The sequence below is a fragment of the Crinia signifera genome, chromosome 8 (assembly GCF_055691185.1).
Source record: "Crinia signifera chromosome 8, ASM5569118v1, whole genome shotgun sequence".
Lineage (NCBI taxonomy): Eukaryota > Metazoa > Chordata > Amphibia > Anura > Myobatrachidae > Crinia > Crinia signifera.
This window is the reverse complement of record NC_139224.1, coordinates 125,029,799-125,049,058: the sequence shown is the minus strand read 5'-3', so window position 1 is coordinate 125,049,058 and position 19,260 is coordinate 125,029,799. Positions and strand designations below refer to the sequence as shown.

General features: G+C 41.6%; 1 protein-coding gene across 2 annotated transcripts in view; it reads left to right on the top strand.

Annotated features, from left to right (window-relative positions):
• The window catches only part of LRRC8D (leucine rich repeat containing 8 VRAC subunit D), a 65,962-nt gene extending 47,292 nt beyond the window's left edge, over nucleotides 1–18,670 (top strand). For both annotated transcript variants that reach the window (XM_083157133.1, XM_083157134.1), the window contains exon 2: nucleotides 11,760–18,670. In XM_083157133.1, coding sequence (XP_083013259.1) covers nucleotides 11,762–14,329 — 2,568 coding nt within the window. In that variant the 5' untranslated portion in view covers nucleotides 11,760–11,761 and the 3' untranslated portion in view covers nucleotides 14,330–18,670. The remainder of the gene's footprint in view (nucleotides 1–11,759) is intronic.
• The last annotated feature ends 590 nt before the right edge of the window (nucleotides 18,671–19,260 follow it).

Sequence of the window (19,260 nt, the reverse complement as noted above, 5' to 3'; positions counted from 1 at the left end):
GCTGTCCCAAGGAACCTGCTTGTGGTTTATTGGGTGGTGTAACGGCACACTGCAGCCAGTAGCACTGCTGCAGAGCAATCTGGAGCATCTAAAGCAGGCATGTCCAAACTGTGGCCCTCCAGCTGGTGTGAAACGACAAATCCCAGCATGCCTTGCCTTAGTTTTAGCATTCCCTAATAGCAAAACTGTGGCAAGGCATTATGGGACTTGTAGTTTCACAACAGCTGGAGGGCCACAGTTTGGACATGCCTGGTCTAAAGGGTTCTACAGACAGTGCCCTCTTATGCTAGGTACACACCAGGACGACTAGGGCCCGATCAGCACAATCTAGATCCAATTCCGATCAATCGGATGTAGATTGTGTGCTGATTGGGCCCTTTTCTGACCTGGTGTGGAGCGATTCCGATCCGATGCGCGGTCCCGCGGGTCGGTCGGTCGTTATTGAGATCCTACCTGCTGCAGGTAGGATCTCAATGACGACCATAGAACCGGGTGCGGGTCGCCATCGGATCGGACCCGCTCACGGTGCACATCGTGAGCGGGTCGTGCCCTCCCGCGTCATCGTGAGCGGGTCGGACGAGACACTGACGACCCGCTCACGATGTGCATCGTGAGCGGGTCGTCCTGGTGTGTACCCCGCATTACAGTCAGCATTCCCCAATTGTGACATCATGAGTTTTAGGGGTCTGGCTAGCACAGGGTGGCATAGAGCTCTGTTCAGCCTCTGAATGTCATATGTATGCACGACCAGTTCCAGACAAATTTATCAAAATGCCCCATTGCTTAGTATATTTTGGGGAGTTAATTACTAGTATACTGAATACAGATGACACTGGAGTATGCTTTCTATTTTGTAGTGTCTGTGATTTACAATCTTTCTATATAATTACTGCTAAAACATACAGTGTGGGATTGTGATTAGTGAAGCATGAAATAAGGAGGAGCAATGCAGGTACAGAAGGTAATCTTGGATCATTATGGAAAATGGCCAAGCCCCCACACATGCATGTCCCTCACGTTTTGCAAGGTAGACTTGAACACCAAAAAAAGATGATTGTGTGTATGTGCTTGACCTTTTTGTTATGATCCTTGTATATTATTTTTGTGCCTGTTATTTATAAAACATCGTAATACACTATGTATGTAAATATAATAATTAAAAGGACTATAGCCAGGACAATGGCTATAATTCGGTATGAGTTGTAGTCTGGTTGCAGTGTTGGTTTATAGTTCGTCTTATTGACCTGTTTACGATACTTTGTTTGAGCAGTGTGTGGTACAGTTGACTCTCCTTAAGAACCCACACAACCGTGTCTGGGTAGCTTCCAAGACTAACAAGCAAGCTTTTAAAATGTTGTAGACTCCTCTTCCTATTGCTACTGCTAGACATTTGTCCAGCAGTCTGTCTCTGCAGGAGTCATGCTATTGTACTCCCATGCAAGGTTCACACGAACTTCATCTCTGCAACTCATTTAACTCTTGCATGTTTTCTATTTCTTCAGTATGTTTTTATATACTGAATTCTAAGGTGTCACTTTTTTGCATTTATGATTCTAGTTTACAGTACATCACGACTGCCTTTCCTAGACTAGGAAGGCCTTCAAGAATCACACCTTCTGTGTGGAAGCTGGGGGATAAATAACAACACAATGACGGGAGTTGGACTTGGACACGCAAAGTAAAAAAAAAAAGAAGTGTATTGCCTGCAGGATGTTGTTTGCTCTGTAGTGCAATAAAGGATGATGGGAAATATTGTAAAGTTGTAGGGAGCTGTAGGTCTACATTTGCTTTTGTTTTATCCAGGTAGAGATAAAGGCATCACTGAAAACTATTTTGTTGTATTTAGAGTTCACACTTATCTGTTGAAATGTATTATGCATTTTCATGATTATTGCATTACACTTGAACATACTTTTAGTTAGAAAGTAATACTAATAATATCACATCATCATGTGTGCTGAAAGGAGGCCCTGTATCCCAATTATGGCAAACTTCACATTCCAGAAAATTTTCAGCCAAATGGCCCACAGTGGACCATTCCTTGTCAGCGGTCTGTGGTCTGTGAAGTCAGTAAGTACGTTATACATTGACACTAATCAAAATTGTCCGTAATTTATTTATTTATTAACAGTTTCTTATATAGCGCACACATATTCCGCAGCGCTTTACAGAGACTATTACAGAGAATACCATCCACAAACACCAGCCGATACGCGCGTACACACCTATACAACTTTACTTGTGACGTCTGATCTACTCCCGTCCAAACCATTGCAAGAAAAAGATTGTACCACTGTACACACTCTCTCGATTGTCATTGCATGATGGTTAACACCCCTGCTGCACAGGTACTTGTAGTGCCACGTAAAAAGTTCTTAAGTTCGGCAAACCGCTCTGAAGAACGGTGTATCTGGCCGTCTACATGTAGTCAGCCGGTGGGGTGACTAGGGACAGACATACGGCAAATAGCCGGGGTGCGTGTCTACATGTAGTCAGCTGGCAGGGTGACTAGGGACAGACATACGGCAAATAGCTGGGATGCGCGTCTACATGTAGTCAGCCGTACGTCTGTCCCTAGTCACCCTGCAGGCTGACTACATGTAGACGTGCACCCCGTCTTTATAGCTATTTGACGTACGTCTGTCCCTAGACACCCTGCTGGCTGACTACATGTAGACGCGCACCCCAGCTATTTGTTGTATGTCTGTCCCTAGTCACCCTGCCGGCTGACTACATGCTGTGCTGTAGGAGAGATCATGCAGCTAGTCAACGCCCACATGGGCATTCCAGCTTTGGGAGTATAATCACAATAACGGCCAGCATATCGATCGAAAGTGCGTACACACTGCACTTTTGTTCTGATATGGGCCCGTCCGGTCGGATGAATATTAAATCGCACTGAACTGTCTACCGACCGAGTATGGACGGACAAGACCGTTTTTGGCAGTTTATCGATCGCTCAGCAGGAATCGGGACAGAGTACACACATATACAATCGAAAGACCGTTCGTCCCAGAATGGAAGAATCGGCCGACGATTGTATATAGGTGTACCCAGCTTTAGTACATAGACCCCAAACTGCCAATTATTAAACACGGCCTGTAGCAGAGCAGTTAGTAGCTGATGGCTGTTACTTTCTCTGTCCACTTTTTCTCCATCCATACCTTAATATATAAAACCTTTAGAGGGAAATATATGAAACCTTCTAAAGAGTGGAACAGTTGCCCATAGCAACCAGTCAATGCTTCAACAAGCATTTCTCAAGTGCACTTTATAAATTGATGGGTAGAAGCTGATTAGTTGCTATGGGCAATTTCTCGATCTGTCCATTTCTCCTCTCTTAAGGTTTATTACATTTTTCCCTTAGTCATCTGTGTATCAGTACCTTAAATGATTGAAAACCCCCCATTGTTCCTATGTTTACCGTAATGTTGTCAAGAAGTTCTTCAGATAACAAATCCTGTAATCCATACAGCATACGTGCGGAATCCTATTCTCCACTACTTAAAAATAAGATATACAGTAGACGGGATTTTCCTAACTGCAGCTGCTGGTGAGAAGCAGCCAAGATAGTGTCTTATTCGGGTTTATTGATGCTCTGGGGCAGTAGGAACAGGGAGAGAAAGCAAACAAAAAAATACATCTAAAAAGGTTTATCCACACAAGTTTACCTTTCTAGAACTGTGTTAACCCAGAGCATGTTTACAGCAGCAATCCCATGTGGGTGTGTTTACTTATAAATAGCAAGCGACGTACTTGCCTGCATCTGATGCATGTTGTTGTAGCTGTCTCCACATAAATTTCCTTCTCAAAATGTATTTGTACGGAAGGCACATATCACTGCAGGTAATGCACACAGATGCAAGCTATCCGCATCCCATATAAATAAAAAAAAAGAGAAAGGTGCCAGAGCTGGCTGAATGATAACAAGACAGTTCTATTTTAAAAGTAGATATTTAATTTATAAGATAAAAACAATATAAGCACTATCGGAACTTATATGTTAGTTGGGCGCCCACTATATTAAGTACACTAATACCCCCACTATCTCTGTCGGCATGGAGTTGATTTTATATAGTGTGGCGAGCCACAGAGTCCGAAGCGTGGCGAGCGGACGCGGAAAACTAAGCAAATAGCTTACTGGGTGCCCAACTAACATATAAGTACCGCACTATCAATGTATATACCAATCGTGTTATTTGACACACAATAAAATAAAAATAGAGCTGTGTTTGCTGTATATTTATATGGGATAACACCGTTCCAACTGGATGAATAGTATTTTGGTTATTATTACCATTCCATAAATGCACTGGCTGTTGAAATTTGAAGAGGATGGCAGGAAATGTGTGTCCCACGTGTAGAAGTGTCTCTTGTGCTCTTTGTTGTGCACTTGGTATTCACAGGTGCTCTGGAATCCTAGAGATTGTAATCCACTAGGGCTGGTTAATTAGGAACAAGGCAATAGTCCAATATGAACAATATGAGTCCAGTAAACAGTGGTTTATCTTAGAGCAAACATCCAAAGGAAGGTATAGTGCTAGTTGGTGGTGTATAAAGTACTCAACGTGTTTCGTCGGACATAGCGCTCCAGCTTCCTCAGGAGCAAATGTGTACCCATCCTATATAAAGACAAACAAAATTGATTTACAGTATAGACCAATAAAGTTGCATTATGAAGTATTTTTACCTACATCATGTTGCCATGTAACTGTGGTTGCCTTGGTAAAAACATAGCATGGTAGAAACACTGCAGACATGTAATAGCCGCCTGAACTCTGATTGGATTTTGCAAAGGAATGCAGGACCAGTGAACATGGCTAAAACCAATGCAGAAACCGACATTGATAATTAGTTTGTGTACCAAATAATCTTTTTATCTTAGAAATTGTCATGGTTTTCCTTGCCAGTTTCAATCAAACTTTTGTTTAGAACACAATTTGCCAGCAGATAAGAATTACGTGGTACATCTAGTCTGGCACATGTACATGCACACACATGCTAGGGTTAATTTATGTCAGGCGCATACAAGTTTACTTACAAGTATATTTTTAGATTGTGGGAGGACACCGGAGTTCCCGGAGGAAACCCACCCACTTCGTAAAATAAGCCGCTTGCAAATGTTGGGTTTTTTTTTTCACTTGCTCATTTAAGGTTAAGTTATTCAAATAAATGCAAATGTTTTCTTTTAGTAGTCTCAATGTTTACTGTACAGTAATGGGGTGTTTTCTAGTGCACAGATAATGTCTAGGTCAGCAACAGGTTGACATACACAAAGTCGACATTGACATAAAATCGAGACAAGCAAAAGGTTGGCAAGGAAAGGTCTACACATGAAAATGTTTTTTACTTTTTTGTATTAATGTCGACACCGGAGCATGTGAACACCCAATTAGTGTACTATGTACCCTCTCTTCACTCTCCATGCTTTGGGCCTGGTGCCTAGCTCCACTACTGCTGTGCTCGGCACACTCTACTGTTCCCTCTCATGGATGGTAAATTAAGAAAAAGTAAAGGGGGAAAAAACTAATGCTGACCTTTTTATGTCGGCTTTTGCCATATCGACCTATTGCTTGTGCCGACTGTTGTTAACGTTGCCCTTTTGTGCATGTCAGCATTTTAATGTCGACCAAGACGTTGTTTGTCAGCCATCTGGATATCACAGTAACGGTGTGCCTCTTTGTGGCTTTCAACTGCTCCGGTGCCACATATCCAAATAATATACGGTCCAAAAGAAGAGCACTCTGGAGACTTCAAAACATTTTCAACAAATCTGTATTGAAGGCAAATAGTATCTGCCTTCAATACAGATTTGTTTAAAACGTTGTGAAGTCTCCAGAGTGCTCTTCTTTTGGACCGTATATAGAACCACTCCTCTCTCTTAGGTGAAATATCGCCACTGACCACTACAGCTTTACAATAGTAGACAGTGATAAAACAAACTGGGTAACAATAGACAGACTTGGAGGTAGGACTCCTTAACCGAAAGTGAAAGCAAAATTGTTTCAAACGGGATACGGTCATTGGGTCACCACCAAGTAGGTCAACATGACTTTAGGTCGACATGGGTTAGGCCGACATGTTTTTTTTTTTACTATATTTTTGAGCCGACAGGTGGTATTTCATGCCCTACCATCCACTAGGGCGTGGTGGGAGAAACAAACAGTGTGCCGAGCATAGCATGGCAAGCATAGCATAGGGAGCGTAACGAGCCATGCGAGGGGACGCAGTGGTACGTTTTAGTGTTTATGTTGACTGTGTCGACATAAGGGTAATAAAAAGTCAACTTTTTCACTGTCGACCTTACCCATGTTGATCTTATGACCCTGTTGACCTAGACTCATGTCGACCTTCCTACATGTCGACCTAAATGCATGTCGACCTAATGGTGTCGACCTAATGACTGTCTAACAACTTGCTGGTGACCAACTGATCCACACCCATTTCAAACTTGCTGGATATGGAGGTGTATACGTAAGTGTCTTTATATTCCTTTCACCGAAGGGGGTGTGCAAAACCAACAATGGTTTCGTTTTTTTTGTTCTCTAGTTTTAATACTTTGAACTAATTTCTTATTATAACAAGAATATAGAAATGTTTGTACTTATTTCATAGAGTTCTCATTCATACATTTTATGGTTGCTTATTTAAGGTTACTAGCAGAGGGATTAATATCTGGCTATTTAAGGTTAGTAGTACAATCCCTTTGTGGCATTGCTGTAAAATGTGATTAGAATGTGTTTTTTATTTTTTTAGATACAGAATCTGATAGGTGACTTAACAAATATTCTGCACGAGGACCAATCCTCAAATGTACTTCGTTTTGGACATCTCTTAATTGGCAGTGCGACTAGATCTTCTTCATTTTATGCTTTCTAAGCCAGACTAGTAGTAGTGTTTCGTTCTCTGCCATTAACCATTTGAGTGCCAACATCTCTATGAGATGTGCAAAATATCCGCTAAAAATGCCAGCATCGCTCACATTTGTTATATAAATTCAAATAAAAAATGTGTGAAAAAAAATGATAGTTCCTATATAAGGTAAACATTACAGGTCATTATAGTGAATAGAAATGTTTGTTTGGAAATGTTCACACCTATTTTGACAAAATCACTTTGCACTCAAAAGGTCAAAGCTCCTAGACTGTAGGTTATGTATAAATGTATGCATATAGGACCTTATTCGGGTCTGCTCACTTCCCTGCACATTCGCATGCGGAGCTATGTTTGGCATCTGCGCATGCACACTTCTGCACATGGGTAGGCGCCAGGGTACAAACGAGCACAACGAACTGCAAGTTCACTGTCCCATTCGCACCCACCAGTGCTGGTGTGGTGTGTCGGGGTGTTCCCATGAAAATTCAGTAGTGATGCGGCTGCCAGGGGAGGGCAGCTGACATCACCAGGGTGCATGCAAAACTAAGACACCTGCGAGTGTCTTAGTTTTGTGTGTACATACCAAATCATTCCCCTTTCTTATGTCATGTACCTTTCCCACGACACCAACATCGTTATCTCCTGCCTTGTCTACTGGAAGCTTCTATTCATTGGTCTTCCCTCTCAGCTGCCTCTATCTTCTCCAATCCAGCATTTCCCCCCTTCAATCCTCATTTGCTACACTTCTCTGTAAATTCTTCAGTGGCACACTCCCCGGACCTTCCTGGGATACAGGCCAGTGTGAAAGGTACTTACCTGGCTTGCTGTCACGGCCTGCGGTGCTGGAAGAGAGTGCTGCACATTCTCCACTGCTGGGGAAGCCACCGGAGATGGATGTGATGGACTCCATCCGCTTGAACGGCGGCTGGTGACCCCTGGCCATCATTGCAGTTAAAGCATCCGCCAGTCTTTCAGGGGATCTGGGTCAGGGCCGGCACTGCCGGCCCATTTGTGACTCTCCGAGCGCGGCAGCAATTACTGTGTGCCGGCGGCGGCATGCACTATCCTCCCATGTCCAGGTGCGGGACACACACCCCTGCATCCCACCCACAGCTCCGAGCACCCGGCCAGCCCCACCAGCATCATCCCAACCTCCCGCCGCCCGCACAAACTCTCCCCCCTCACACCAGAAAATGCAGGGACTAGGCTAGTGTGAAAGTGGCCAACCCGATAATGTCCCCTGCATGATCCCTGGACTGTATTCCTTGGTAAGTCGCTGCATCTTCTAGTGTGAAAGGGGTATAACCTAGCTTACCCTAAATTTATAAAGCCCTCAGCAATGCTTTCCTGCCATACAGTTATGAACTCTGGTATTTATTTCAGTTCCATTACTCCGTTCTGCCTCAGATTCCAGCTGCCCTCCATACATGCTTTAATTCCCATCTCAGTGACACCCCAAACTGCACCCATCTTATGGAACATTTTACCTGGCCTCTTCTAAATCCTTCAAATGCCCCTTATTTTCTTGCTTTTTTTATCATTTCCAGTTGAACATGCTGCAAATAAGAAAAAACGGTACTTGTTTCCTAGCACGGCTCCCGTCGTAGGTGATCGCATACCTTAAGTTAAGGTATGCGATGGACGCCAACCCGAAGCGTGGCGAGCGCAGAGGTACGCGTCCTCCGACTTTTTCATACCCCCACTATCCACGATGGTGCGGACGCGTAATATCTGTGCAGTAATGCGCGTTCCCTCACGGGGCTCGCTGCGCTCGCCACGCTTCGGGCTTGGTGCACGAATAAAATCAACTCCACGCCGACGTGGATAGTGGGGGTATGAAAAGGTCGGAGGACGCGTACTGCCGCCCCTCGCGGGCTCGCTGCGCTCGCCACGCTTCGGGTTGGCATTCATCGTGGGGTGGTGTTAACAATGTGGGGGGGGGGCATTTGACCCATCAGGGTTGGGAAACAATGAAAATTGGGGTCTGGGGGGCATTTAACATTGGGGCCAATGTAAAATCGGGTCTCAGGCACCGTTTTACATTGATTCCCCCCCCCCCCCATCATCTATTGCGACTTCCCCAAAGGGAGAAGGTCCAGGTGGCAGGATCGCATGCAATAATTAGCGATATATAGCTTGTGGTCCTTTTTACATGCGATATATCACATGCAATCCCACCACCTGCTGTGGGATCCGATGTGCACAGGACTTCGTATCGGAAGCATAGGTTAAAAACATGCAATTTGGGCCCTTTCCATCCGATTCCTTGGCCCGATGCCTCGGATTTGGATGAAAAGGACCCAATTTGCATTGGATGGGTGCTTCAAGAAAGAAAAATACACATATTGTATGAAGACAGAACCAACAGAAAATGGAAACCCAGTCTGGTCTTTTTTTCAATATTTGGGCGAATTCGAAGTTATTTATACTTAACCACACCAATTTGAGTGGTAAATTCTGTTGCTTCAAAACTTCCTATCCCATCATTTACTCCCTACATGGTAAATACAGCCCAGGTCATGAAACTAAAGAGTGCAAGGAGCAATAAATAATGAAAACAAAATGTAAATCGTACCTTTTTTATAATATATTGTGGAAACGCATGTTTATTCATAATAACCCAAGCCAGGAAGGCCACACCTCTCATTCCGTTTAACAGTAAGTCTTTTATTGGTGATCACACACTGTGTTTTGTTCTCTAAGAGGTCAAAAAGACGTAACATTTACACATTAACATTTTAAATCTGCTGAACATAATAAACTGAATACGAGCTCTGCCCACATGTGGAAAGTCTGTTTTATTTCTTACAACTAATATGCTAAGTGCTTCTATTTACAATGTTATATACAATGAAGACCTTTTTGCCCAATCTCACTCCAACAAAACAACCAAAAGATAGTTGTTCAGCAGTGTATAGAAATCATTCTTCAGAAGCTACAAATGTATCGTATCTTCTGACTCACTTTATGAAACCTAAATAGTATATCTCGAATGATTTGATTATAGGAGGTGATTCAGGTTGGTTTGCAAAGCACATTTGGTTTGCAGATGGACAAAACCCATGTGCACTGCAGGTGGGGTAGATGTAACATGTGCAGAGAGAGTTTTATTTAGGTGAGTTATTATGTTTCTGTGCAGGGAAAATACTGTCTGCTTTATTCTTACACCGCAATATAGATATCTGTTTGATGTACAAACCCCACCCAAATCTAACTCTCTCTCTGCACATGTTACATCTGCCCCACCTGCAATACACATGGGTTTTGTCCATCTGCAAACCAAATGTGCTTTGCAAACCAACCTGAATCAGGCCCATAATATTGAACACTCTGGGCCCAAATCAGGCCTGTTAGCAACGCTATGATTTTTGCAGATGGTCAAAACTATGCTGCACTGCAGGTGGGGCAGATGTAACGTGCAGAGAGTTAGATTTGGGTGGGCGTTGTACTTCAAACTGAAATCTATATTGCAGTGTAAAAATAAAGCAGCCAGTATTTTCCCTGTTTGGTTTTGTGCAGGGTAAATACTGACTGCTTTATTTTTACACTGCAATTTTGATTTCAGTTTGAACAAACCCCACCCAAATCTAACTCTCTACACATTGTTACATCTGCCTCACCTGCAGTGCAGCATGGTTTTCTCCATCTGCAAGATTTGAAGCCTTGTTAAGAGGTCTGAACTGTGAATTTAGTAGTGCTAGTAATGTAGTAATGAAAGGGGGACATCTTTTTACAGCTTTTAGCACAATATACCTGTTCACAAATGTGTTAAAGTGAAAAATAAAAAATATTGAATACTTTTGATGCTATGTTGTGTCATGCAATTCTGTATTGTTTGTATCAGATGATATTTATTTCCCCCCCAGTACGTTCAGAATCCAGGTATACACCTAGAGTATATGAATATATGACTGGAAGCAGCTACATGCATAATTTATTAATATGGAAAATAGTTGTTTACTGTAGAGGTAGGAGAGTCTGGTGCTTGTTCATATCCGGTTAAAAGCACTGGAGCATTGTAATCCGCCACGGATGTGTTTGCATTACTTTTGCCAGTTTTTCTTTTATACAGCTATGAAAAACTGTAGATGGATTTTGTAAGGCATGCCACACGGAATGCTGTACTACAGTACATTGTCATGTATATATTGGATTTAATAACCTTGCCAACAAAAAGTGGCTTCTTTTAATATTTCATAGGAAACCGGTGGGCAAGGTACTATTCATAGAGATATAAACTATGCTGCTGAGTGTCAGGGGACCGATCTGGACCAGAAATGGACCCAAATCGGATGCGTTTGATATCCCACCGGCTCCAATGCCCGGTCCCTTGTGCATCGGACCGGAGTCATAGGTCAGATCTGCATGCAGGTCCGACCTCCAACTCTGACCCACCTCCAAGCGGCGGTTAACAGGGGTCGCACGCAATACATCACATGTGAAAGGACCGCATGTGATCCTTTCCGGGCGGCTCCAATGGCCATACACTGCTGCAATACAATACGTTGCAAGGCCAGCTTTATTCTGTCTATGCGGTGGTGCAGTGTGATAGTCCATGCAGATGAGCATGTCAGGTCTAATACCCAATCTTATCCATGAGGCAGCAATATCTATAGTATCTGTAAATCTTATGGTCAAATGATCTCCAGGCAAAGTGCCTATTTGTACAGAATTCAGTCTGTGTCACACAGAGGGAAATAAGTGCTTATTTTTTATATTTATTGTGCATATTTTACATTCCTGGGTTTTTGAAGGTCTGACTTGTAGTAAAACAGAATTAGTAATATGTTAATTTGTGTTATTAACCAGGTAGAGGGGGAAGTATTTTTAAAATTCCATGATAGTCATTTACACATTATTGACATTTTTCTTTTCTTTTTAAGGAATGTTCACCCTCTCAGAAGTTGCGTCACTTAATGATATACAGCCAACGTATCGGATTCTGAAGCCATGGTGGGATGTTTTCATGGACTACTTGGCAGCAGTTATGCTGATGGTAGCCATCTTTGCTGGCACTATGCAACTGACCAAAGATCAAGTTGTTTGCTTACCAAAATTAGAATCCGCTGTGTGTTCAGCAACTCCAGCTAGCAGAGCAGGACCGAACAATCCACAAGTTTCTTCCAAGTATGAAGAGGCTACTACCACTACAGAGGAGAATAAAAAATGGCACAGTACCTTGCCTGGTACGGAGACGCCTTTCCTAGCACGGGCAGAATATTTGTCTCTTCCAACTCCTCCTCCTGTTCGTAACCTCAACAAAGAAGATAAAGACCCTGGAGGGAGACGAACAAATTTGGATTTTCAACAGTATATTTTCATCAACCAAATGTGCTATCATGTGGCACTCCCGTGGTACTCAAAATATTTCCCCTACCTTGCTCTCATACACACAATTATTTTAATGGTCAGTAGCAACTTCTGGTTTAAATATCCAAAGACTTGCTCCAAAATTGAGCATTTTGTCTCCATACTTGGCAAGTGCTTTGAGTCCCCATGGACAACAAAAGCTCTGTCTGAGACAGCATGTGAGGACTCTGAGGAAAATAAACAGAGGTTAACCGGTGCTCAGTCCCTCCGAAAGCACCTCTCAAACAGCAGCGAGGAGGGAAGTCCAAGTCCTAGCACTCCAATGATCAGCAAATCTGGCCTCAAATTTTCAGCTGACAAGCCAGTACTTGAGGTGCCTGGAATGACGATTTTGGATAAAAAGGATGGGGAACAAGCTAAAGCACTTTTTGAGAAGGTCCGCAAATTTCGTACTCATGTTGAGGACAGTGATTTAATTTATAAACTCTACGTTGTTCAAACGGTTGTCAAGACGGTAAAGTTCATTTTCATTCTTTGTTACACCCTGACCTTTGTAACTGCAATAAGTTTTAAACATGTCTGCACCCCCAATGTGGAGCACCTTACGGGATATAAGGAGTTTGAATGCACACATAACATGGCATTTATGCTGAAGAAGCTTCTCATCAGTTATATTGCTCTTATTTGTGTTTATGGTCTTGTCTGTATATACACTTTATTTTGGCTCTTCAGAAGACCTCTGAAGGAATATTCATTTGAAAAGGTGAGAGAGGAAAGCAGCTTCAGCGACATCCCTGATGTCAAAAACGATTTTGCATTTCTTCTACACATGGTAGACCAGTATGACCAGTTATACTCCAAGCGTTTTGGGGTCTTCTTATCAGAGGTTAGTGAAAACAAATTGCGAGAGATCAGTTTGAATCATGAGTGGACCTTTGAGAAACTCCGTCAGCACCTTTCTCGAAACGTGCAGGATAAACAGGAGTTGCATCTCTTCATGCTATCTGGAGTTCCAGATTCTGTGTTTGAACTCACAGATCTGGACGTTCTAAGACTTGAACTCATTCCAGAAGCTAAAATTCCTGCTAAAATATCTCAAATGACAGCTCTTCAAGAGTTGCATCTCTACCACTGCCCAGCTAAGGTTGAACAAACTGCATTTAGTTTTCTAAGAGACAACTTGAAGTGCCTTCATGTGAAATTTACTGATGTTGCAGAAATTCCAGCCTGGGTCTATTTGCTGAAAAATCTACGTGAACTGTACTTAATGGGTAATTTAAATTCTGAGAATAATAAGATGATCGGACTTGAGTCTTTGAGAGAATTACGACATCTAAAGATTCTGTATGTTAAGAGCAATTTGACCAAAATACCATCTAACATCACAGACGTGGCTCCACATTTAACAAAACTAGTTATTCACAATGATGGCACAAAGCTTGTTGTGCTAAACAGCCTTAAAAAGATGATGAATGTTGCAGAGTTGGAACTACACAATTGTGAACTAGAACGAATTCCACATGCTATATTCAGTCTGGGTAACTTACAAGAGCTGGATCTTAAGTTGAACAGCATTCGCACTATAGAAGAGGTGATCAGTTTTCAGCACTTAAAAAGATTGACCTGTTTAAAGTTATGGCACAATAAAATTGTGAGCATTCCTCAATCCATTTCACAAGTTAAAAACTTGGAATCTCTTTATCTATCGAACAACAAACTTGAGTCGCTCCCCACAGCGCTTTTCAATTTGCAGAAACTCCGGCACCTGGATGTCGGCTATAATTGTATTTCAGTGATTCCTCCAGAAATCGGGATGCTTCAGAATCTTCAGCACTTGTACATTACAGGGAATAAAGTGGACATCTTGCCAAAGACTCTCTTTAAATGCATCAAATTAAGAACTTTGTGCTTGGGTCAAAACTGTATAGCTTCAATACCAGAAAAAATAGGACATCTAGTACAGCTCACACATCTAGAACTCAAGGGAAACTGTTTAGATCGCTTGCCTTCTCAAATTATACAGTGTCGCCTTCTCAAGAAAAATGGACTCGTTATTGAAGACCACCTGTTTGATGCATTACCATCAGAAGTGAAGGAAGCATTAAATCAAGATACAAACACCCCCTTTGCTAATGGAATATAAAGAGATATGCTATTTAAAGATCAAAGATTTGGATCGTTAATTCTTTTAGTGCCCAAGTCTTGTGCATTTCTTTTTTTTTTTTTTTTTTTAGTAGACCAAAAATGTATTCTAAGATGCAAGCAGTGGTCTTTGGGGAAAAGCTCATTTACTTAGTTTTTATTGTTTAGTAAGCAAGCATATAATTATCTTAATTTCAGCAGGTATATTCACATATGTCATTGAATTTATTCAATCTGCAGGTATTTGGGGAAAATGCTGCAATCCAATTGTTTTATTTCCTTTGTGATTATGTTCGTTTTATATAGATGTTTACAGATTATCGTTCTGCTCATATGTTTAGAGATCACATGCATAAGTAATATTTTTGGTATTATTCTTTACTTCTTTAGAAAATAAATCTTCTTGACTTATGGTGTTTACACTTGGTCGACAGCCGTTGTATTCGATCCCGATTCGATCGGATTGCATCAGGATCGAATCGCACAGCACGCCAAAAGACATGCATGCAATTTTGACTGTATATTACAGATCTGTTCTTTAAAGTCCATGCAGCCCTGTCTATCTGGCTTCAATTTGTGCTGAGTGAGAGTGCACATCGGGATCGCAAGGTTAAAAAAAACCTGTGCGATCTTCATGCGGTCCTGATGTGATTTTGACAAATCTAGTCAAAATTGTATGCTGAATTGTACTATGTGTACACACCATAAGGGCAGTATCTAATTAGCCTCGATGCCAGTGCTTATCTTATCATCTGCCTCAAGGTGCCCATACACGGTGCATTTTGCCTGTGTGATGCAATGAGTGCTCCTGTGCACATCACATCACACAGCACAAAATATGTGCAGCCTGTTCTTTTTGCACTAGATCACATTGCTTCTAGTACAAAATGCGCGCTTCTGTTGCACATTGCATGCTTTTTGTACTAGATACGATGTGATCTAGAACAAAAAGTGCGGAGCACATCGCTCTGTGTATGGACACCTTTAGGCAGACGAAACCAAATCTGCTATAAGCATGCATTGTGGGCCCGGAAATGCATAGGTCTGCTGCTTTTTGTGGATCAGATCTGAGTTCTAATTCAGATGGTATGCTGCTATGGACAACCAATCAGATTCTACTTCTTATTTGTTAAGCACCTTATAGAAGATAATAAATTCTGATTGGTTGCCCATAGCAACACCCCATCTAAAATAGAACCCTATGTGTTTCAGCCTGAAAATGGGTAATTTTACAGCTGAAAATTTTTCATGGGTAATTGGATACCCTCCATGTGTGTTATACATCAGCACTCCAATTCTCCAATGCTGATCTGATCTGCTGGTGATCTAAATACAGCTGGTTAACAATCTCTGACTTGCCGGTCCTGATCATTTTCAACCTGTTTTTCTCTGTTCCCTCACCTTGGGCATTACATTGCAGATTTATACCCCATCAGATGCAGTAATTAGGTCTTTACTGTATCCGTATTGTTGGTAATTCATGATCAGGTGTCCCCCTCAAGAGTAGGCAGATCTTTTGCATCCTGTCCACTTCCAAGTGAAACGGGCAGGATGGCCGAAAAACATAAAATTGTGGTGCCATATTGAGAAGGCGGGGCTAAACGATGCAAATCTCATTCTATAGCCCTGTCTGCAAACCAGTCAATTGCATCATTTTACCTGCGGTGGGGCCCAATGACATGACAGACTGCTCCCAGGGAGGGGACCAAAAAAGTTATGATTTACTGCAATAGTAGAGACAGTACAGAATTGTTTTGTTTTTGTGGTCTGCATATCTGAGTTGTATTATCCTATACAATTTTTTAGATCCAAACTACTGTTCTGTTATTTGAGAAGCTATGTATTAACCCTTAATTTTAATTTACATTTTCAGAGAAGCAGTACTAAACGGAAGCTGAAATAATGTAAAGCATAGGGGTATATTCGATGTGGCTGGCGAGGGGTTTTTTTATGTTGAGGATGGCTTGTTTTTGGCTAGGATCGCTGAAAACAAGCCATCCTTGACATCTAACCCACCCGCCAGCAGCTCGCCCTGTTCTATGTTCCAAGGAAATCCTCGCCGACAGTGGGCAGCAAAGATTCCCCCGAACCGCGTGGTTCGCCGCTAATTCAGCAAGCCCGCTGCATATAGCCATAAGCCTCTCCATTTTGATGGCCTTACTCAGTGTTTCACCTTGCTTTTTAGAAACTGAGGGCGAGCTATGATGGTGAGCAATAGGCACTGCTCGCCGTCATAGCTCGCCAAAATAGCATTGAATATACCCCACAGACTTAATGCATAAATAAACAATTTGTTCTACAGTCAAGTAATGCTGCCCATCGACTTATGGACCCCATACACTATGCAATTTGAGCCTGATTTTGCCTGAAATTGGTGAAATTGGCCCAAATCGCAAGTGTATGATATCGGATACGCTGTTTCATGCGGATCAAAGTTTGAGGCAAGACAGGCTGCCACAAATTTTATGTGCAGCCATTAGCGGCACAGCATCTGCAATGTATCACATCCGATACCGGGTGGGGAGTGGAGTCCAGCAGGTGGCATGTGGGGTGCTGTGTTCGGGGAGCGGGCTCTGGCAGGTGGCAAGTTGCAGTGAGAATTCAAAAGTCCTATACAAAAGAGAGAGCTCTCTCAGCCAATCAGAGGCCGCCCAGTCTTTTGAATGAGATTTTTCAATTTTGGTACCCCAAATCTTAGTGAGCGCTCCGGGGGAGCTCACGGGAAATCGGGAAAATCATAAGGACAAGATGGCCTTTAGCAATAGTCAACCAACACAAGCTGTGGGAAGATGATAACAAATATTGAGGGGATCTCCTTTCAATGCCTGGAGTTGGCTATGTGAACAAACCTATCAAAACATGTGAATGATCATATTGTTTATGTCAATACACTGCAAGATTATCAGACAAACAACTTGTGTGGTCTATGGCCAGACTTATAGGGGTAAATTTACCAAGATGGAAGTTCTATTGAAGATGGGATGTTGCTATGGGAACTAATCCGATTATATCTATTATCTTCTAGAAGGTACTAATTAAATGAGAAGTACAATCTGATTGGTTACTATGGGCAACATCCCATCTTCATTAGAACTCTCATCTTATAAATTTACCCCATAGTACATTTAGTGACTGTAAACCATGACTTTACCATTAGGCTCCTGCTTGAATTTACTCCCATATTAAAATAACGCTTGCTATCTTTTGCAATATGCTGAACACATCTTGTAAAGTTTGTCTTGGGATACAAAGTCCTTTAATTCAATATTCATTTTCCTTAATAGAAAATATTCAGGCTCTGGCCATTTACTTTAGCTGGGAATATGAGTGAGCTGCAATAACATCATTTGTCTGCAGTTATAAATTATACACATTTATTGTGGTGGGCAGCAAATTATGGGCAATTTTTGAAGCCTTATAATTTTTCGTCAGTAAATGTTTTCACTTTTGAAAGAAAATAAGAAAACGCCCTATTGCACTATGCTGGCCAGTGGTTTCAGAAACATTCCACCCTTTCGTTTCATTTACTTTTTAAGTCGTTTAACACCACACACGTTGTGCCTGTGGCAGTCCGATGCGGCTGTAGCTCCAAGAGAAGCCGAAATTAAAATGTAATTAAAAAATTGTGTTTGTGGGTTTACACACAAAGCATGTTGTATGTATACTTCGAGGAGAATGGACGATTTTGACTTTCAAATGAGAAAGATCATGTAGGTTAGTGGGACATCTCTGAGCTACTGTAGTAAGTAGATTAATCTACCTTTTTTAAGTTGTTTTTTCTTTTTATATATCTTTTTAAGCAATCTTAACTACTTCTTTCAGGCTATTAATCAGTGTAGCAACCATAACGAAGGTAACTGTGATGCAAGCCTGGAATTTTGTACATTTCATGATGTAACCTAATGCTAGCTGTTGGTGAACATTTACCTGTATTATGTACCTTGCATTTCAAAATGAGTGGTGCTCCAAGCTGCTTAGAACCAGAGCCTCCCTTACATTATACTGCATAATGCTGCTATGCAGAGGCTGCGTCTCATACAAATTAGCTGGAAACAAATCATATACTGGATCAATGGCTATGTGCAGTGTTAATGCAGCTCAGACTCTAGAATAAGTTCTAAACCCTGCTTTGGAATTTGACATAATTGAAAAACGCATCCTACAAAATGAGTGAGCTGCAATAACATAATTTGTCTGCAGTTATAAATTATACAAATGAGTATTCACTTTTCTCAGAGAAAACTTAATATTTAGAGAATGCATTATCCATTAACTTAAATCGTACGTCTAACAGTATTCATAGTGAACCGTTGACTAATAAAAAATTTAAAATACTTGTTGACCATTGTTTGTAGCCTCTCTTTTAGTGTTATTAACAATGTTTAAATGTCAGATGGTTGTAATTTGTGTGAACGGTTTCTACAGTTTTGTACCATGCTACACTGTACAACAGCCTACATGAGCTAGCATATGTCCTTCAGGCTGAAATATTTTGGGGGTATTCAATTTGTTGAAATCTTGGTTTTGTCGAGAACCCTATTTTTCTACAGAGAAAGTAGTCTTATTGCTTTCGACTATTCAATCCTTTTTTTCACGACTGTCGAATCAGTCTCCTTTTTTAGTTTCTCTCGACTGTTGCTACGTTTTACTTTGGCCTTTTTTACTACCGGTATTTTGTTGAGTTAAAGTTTAGAAAATGCCATGAACCTATTCAATGTGAAGTTGTTGAATTGGTTTCGACAGTTTTTAGTCCTAATTACGACAATTTGAATTACAGTTTTTTTCTATCAGCAGTCTAAGTACAGATCGAGCCATCTTCATCTAGCCATTTAATAGGATTGTGAGTCAGATCTGATTGACTTAATCCTATGCTAATCCCCTACTGTATTGTATTGCAGCTGAGAACAATAGGCCTTGGCTCACCATGGCCAT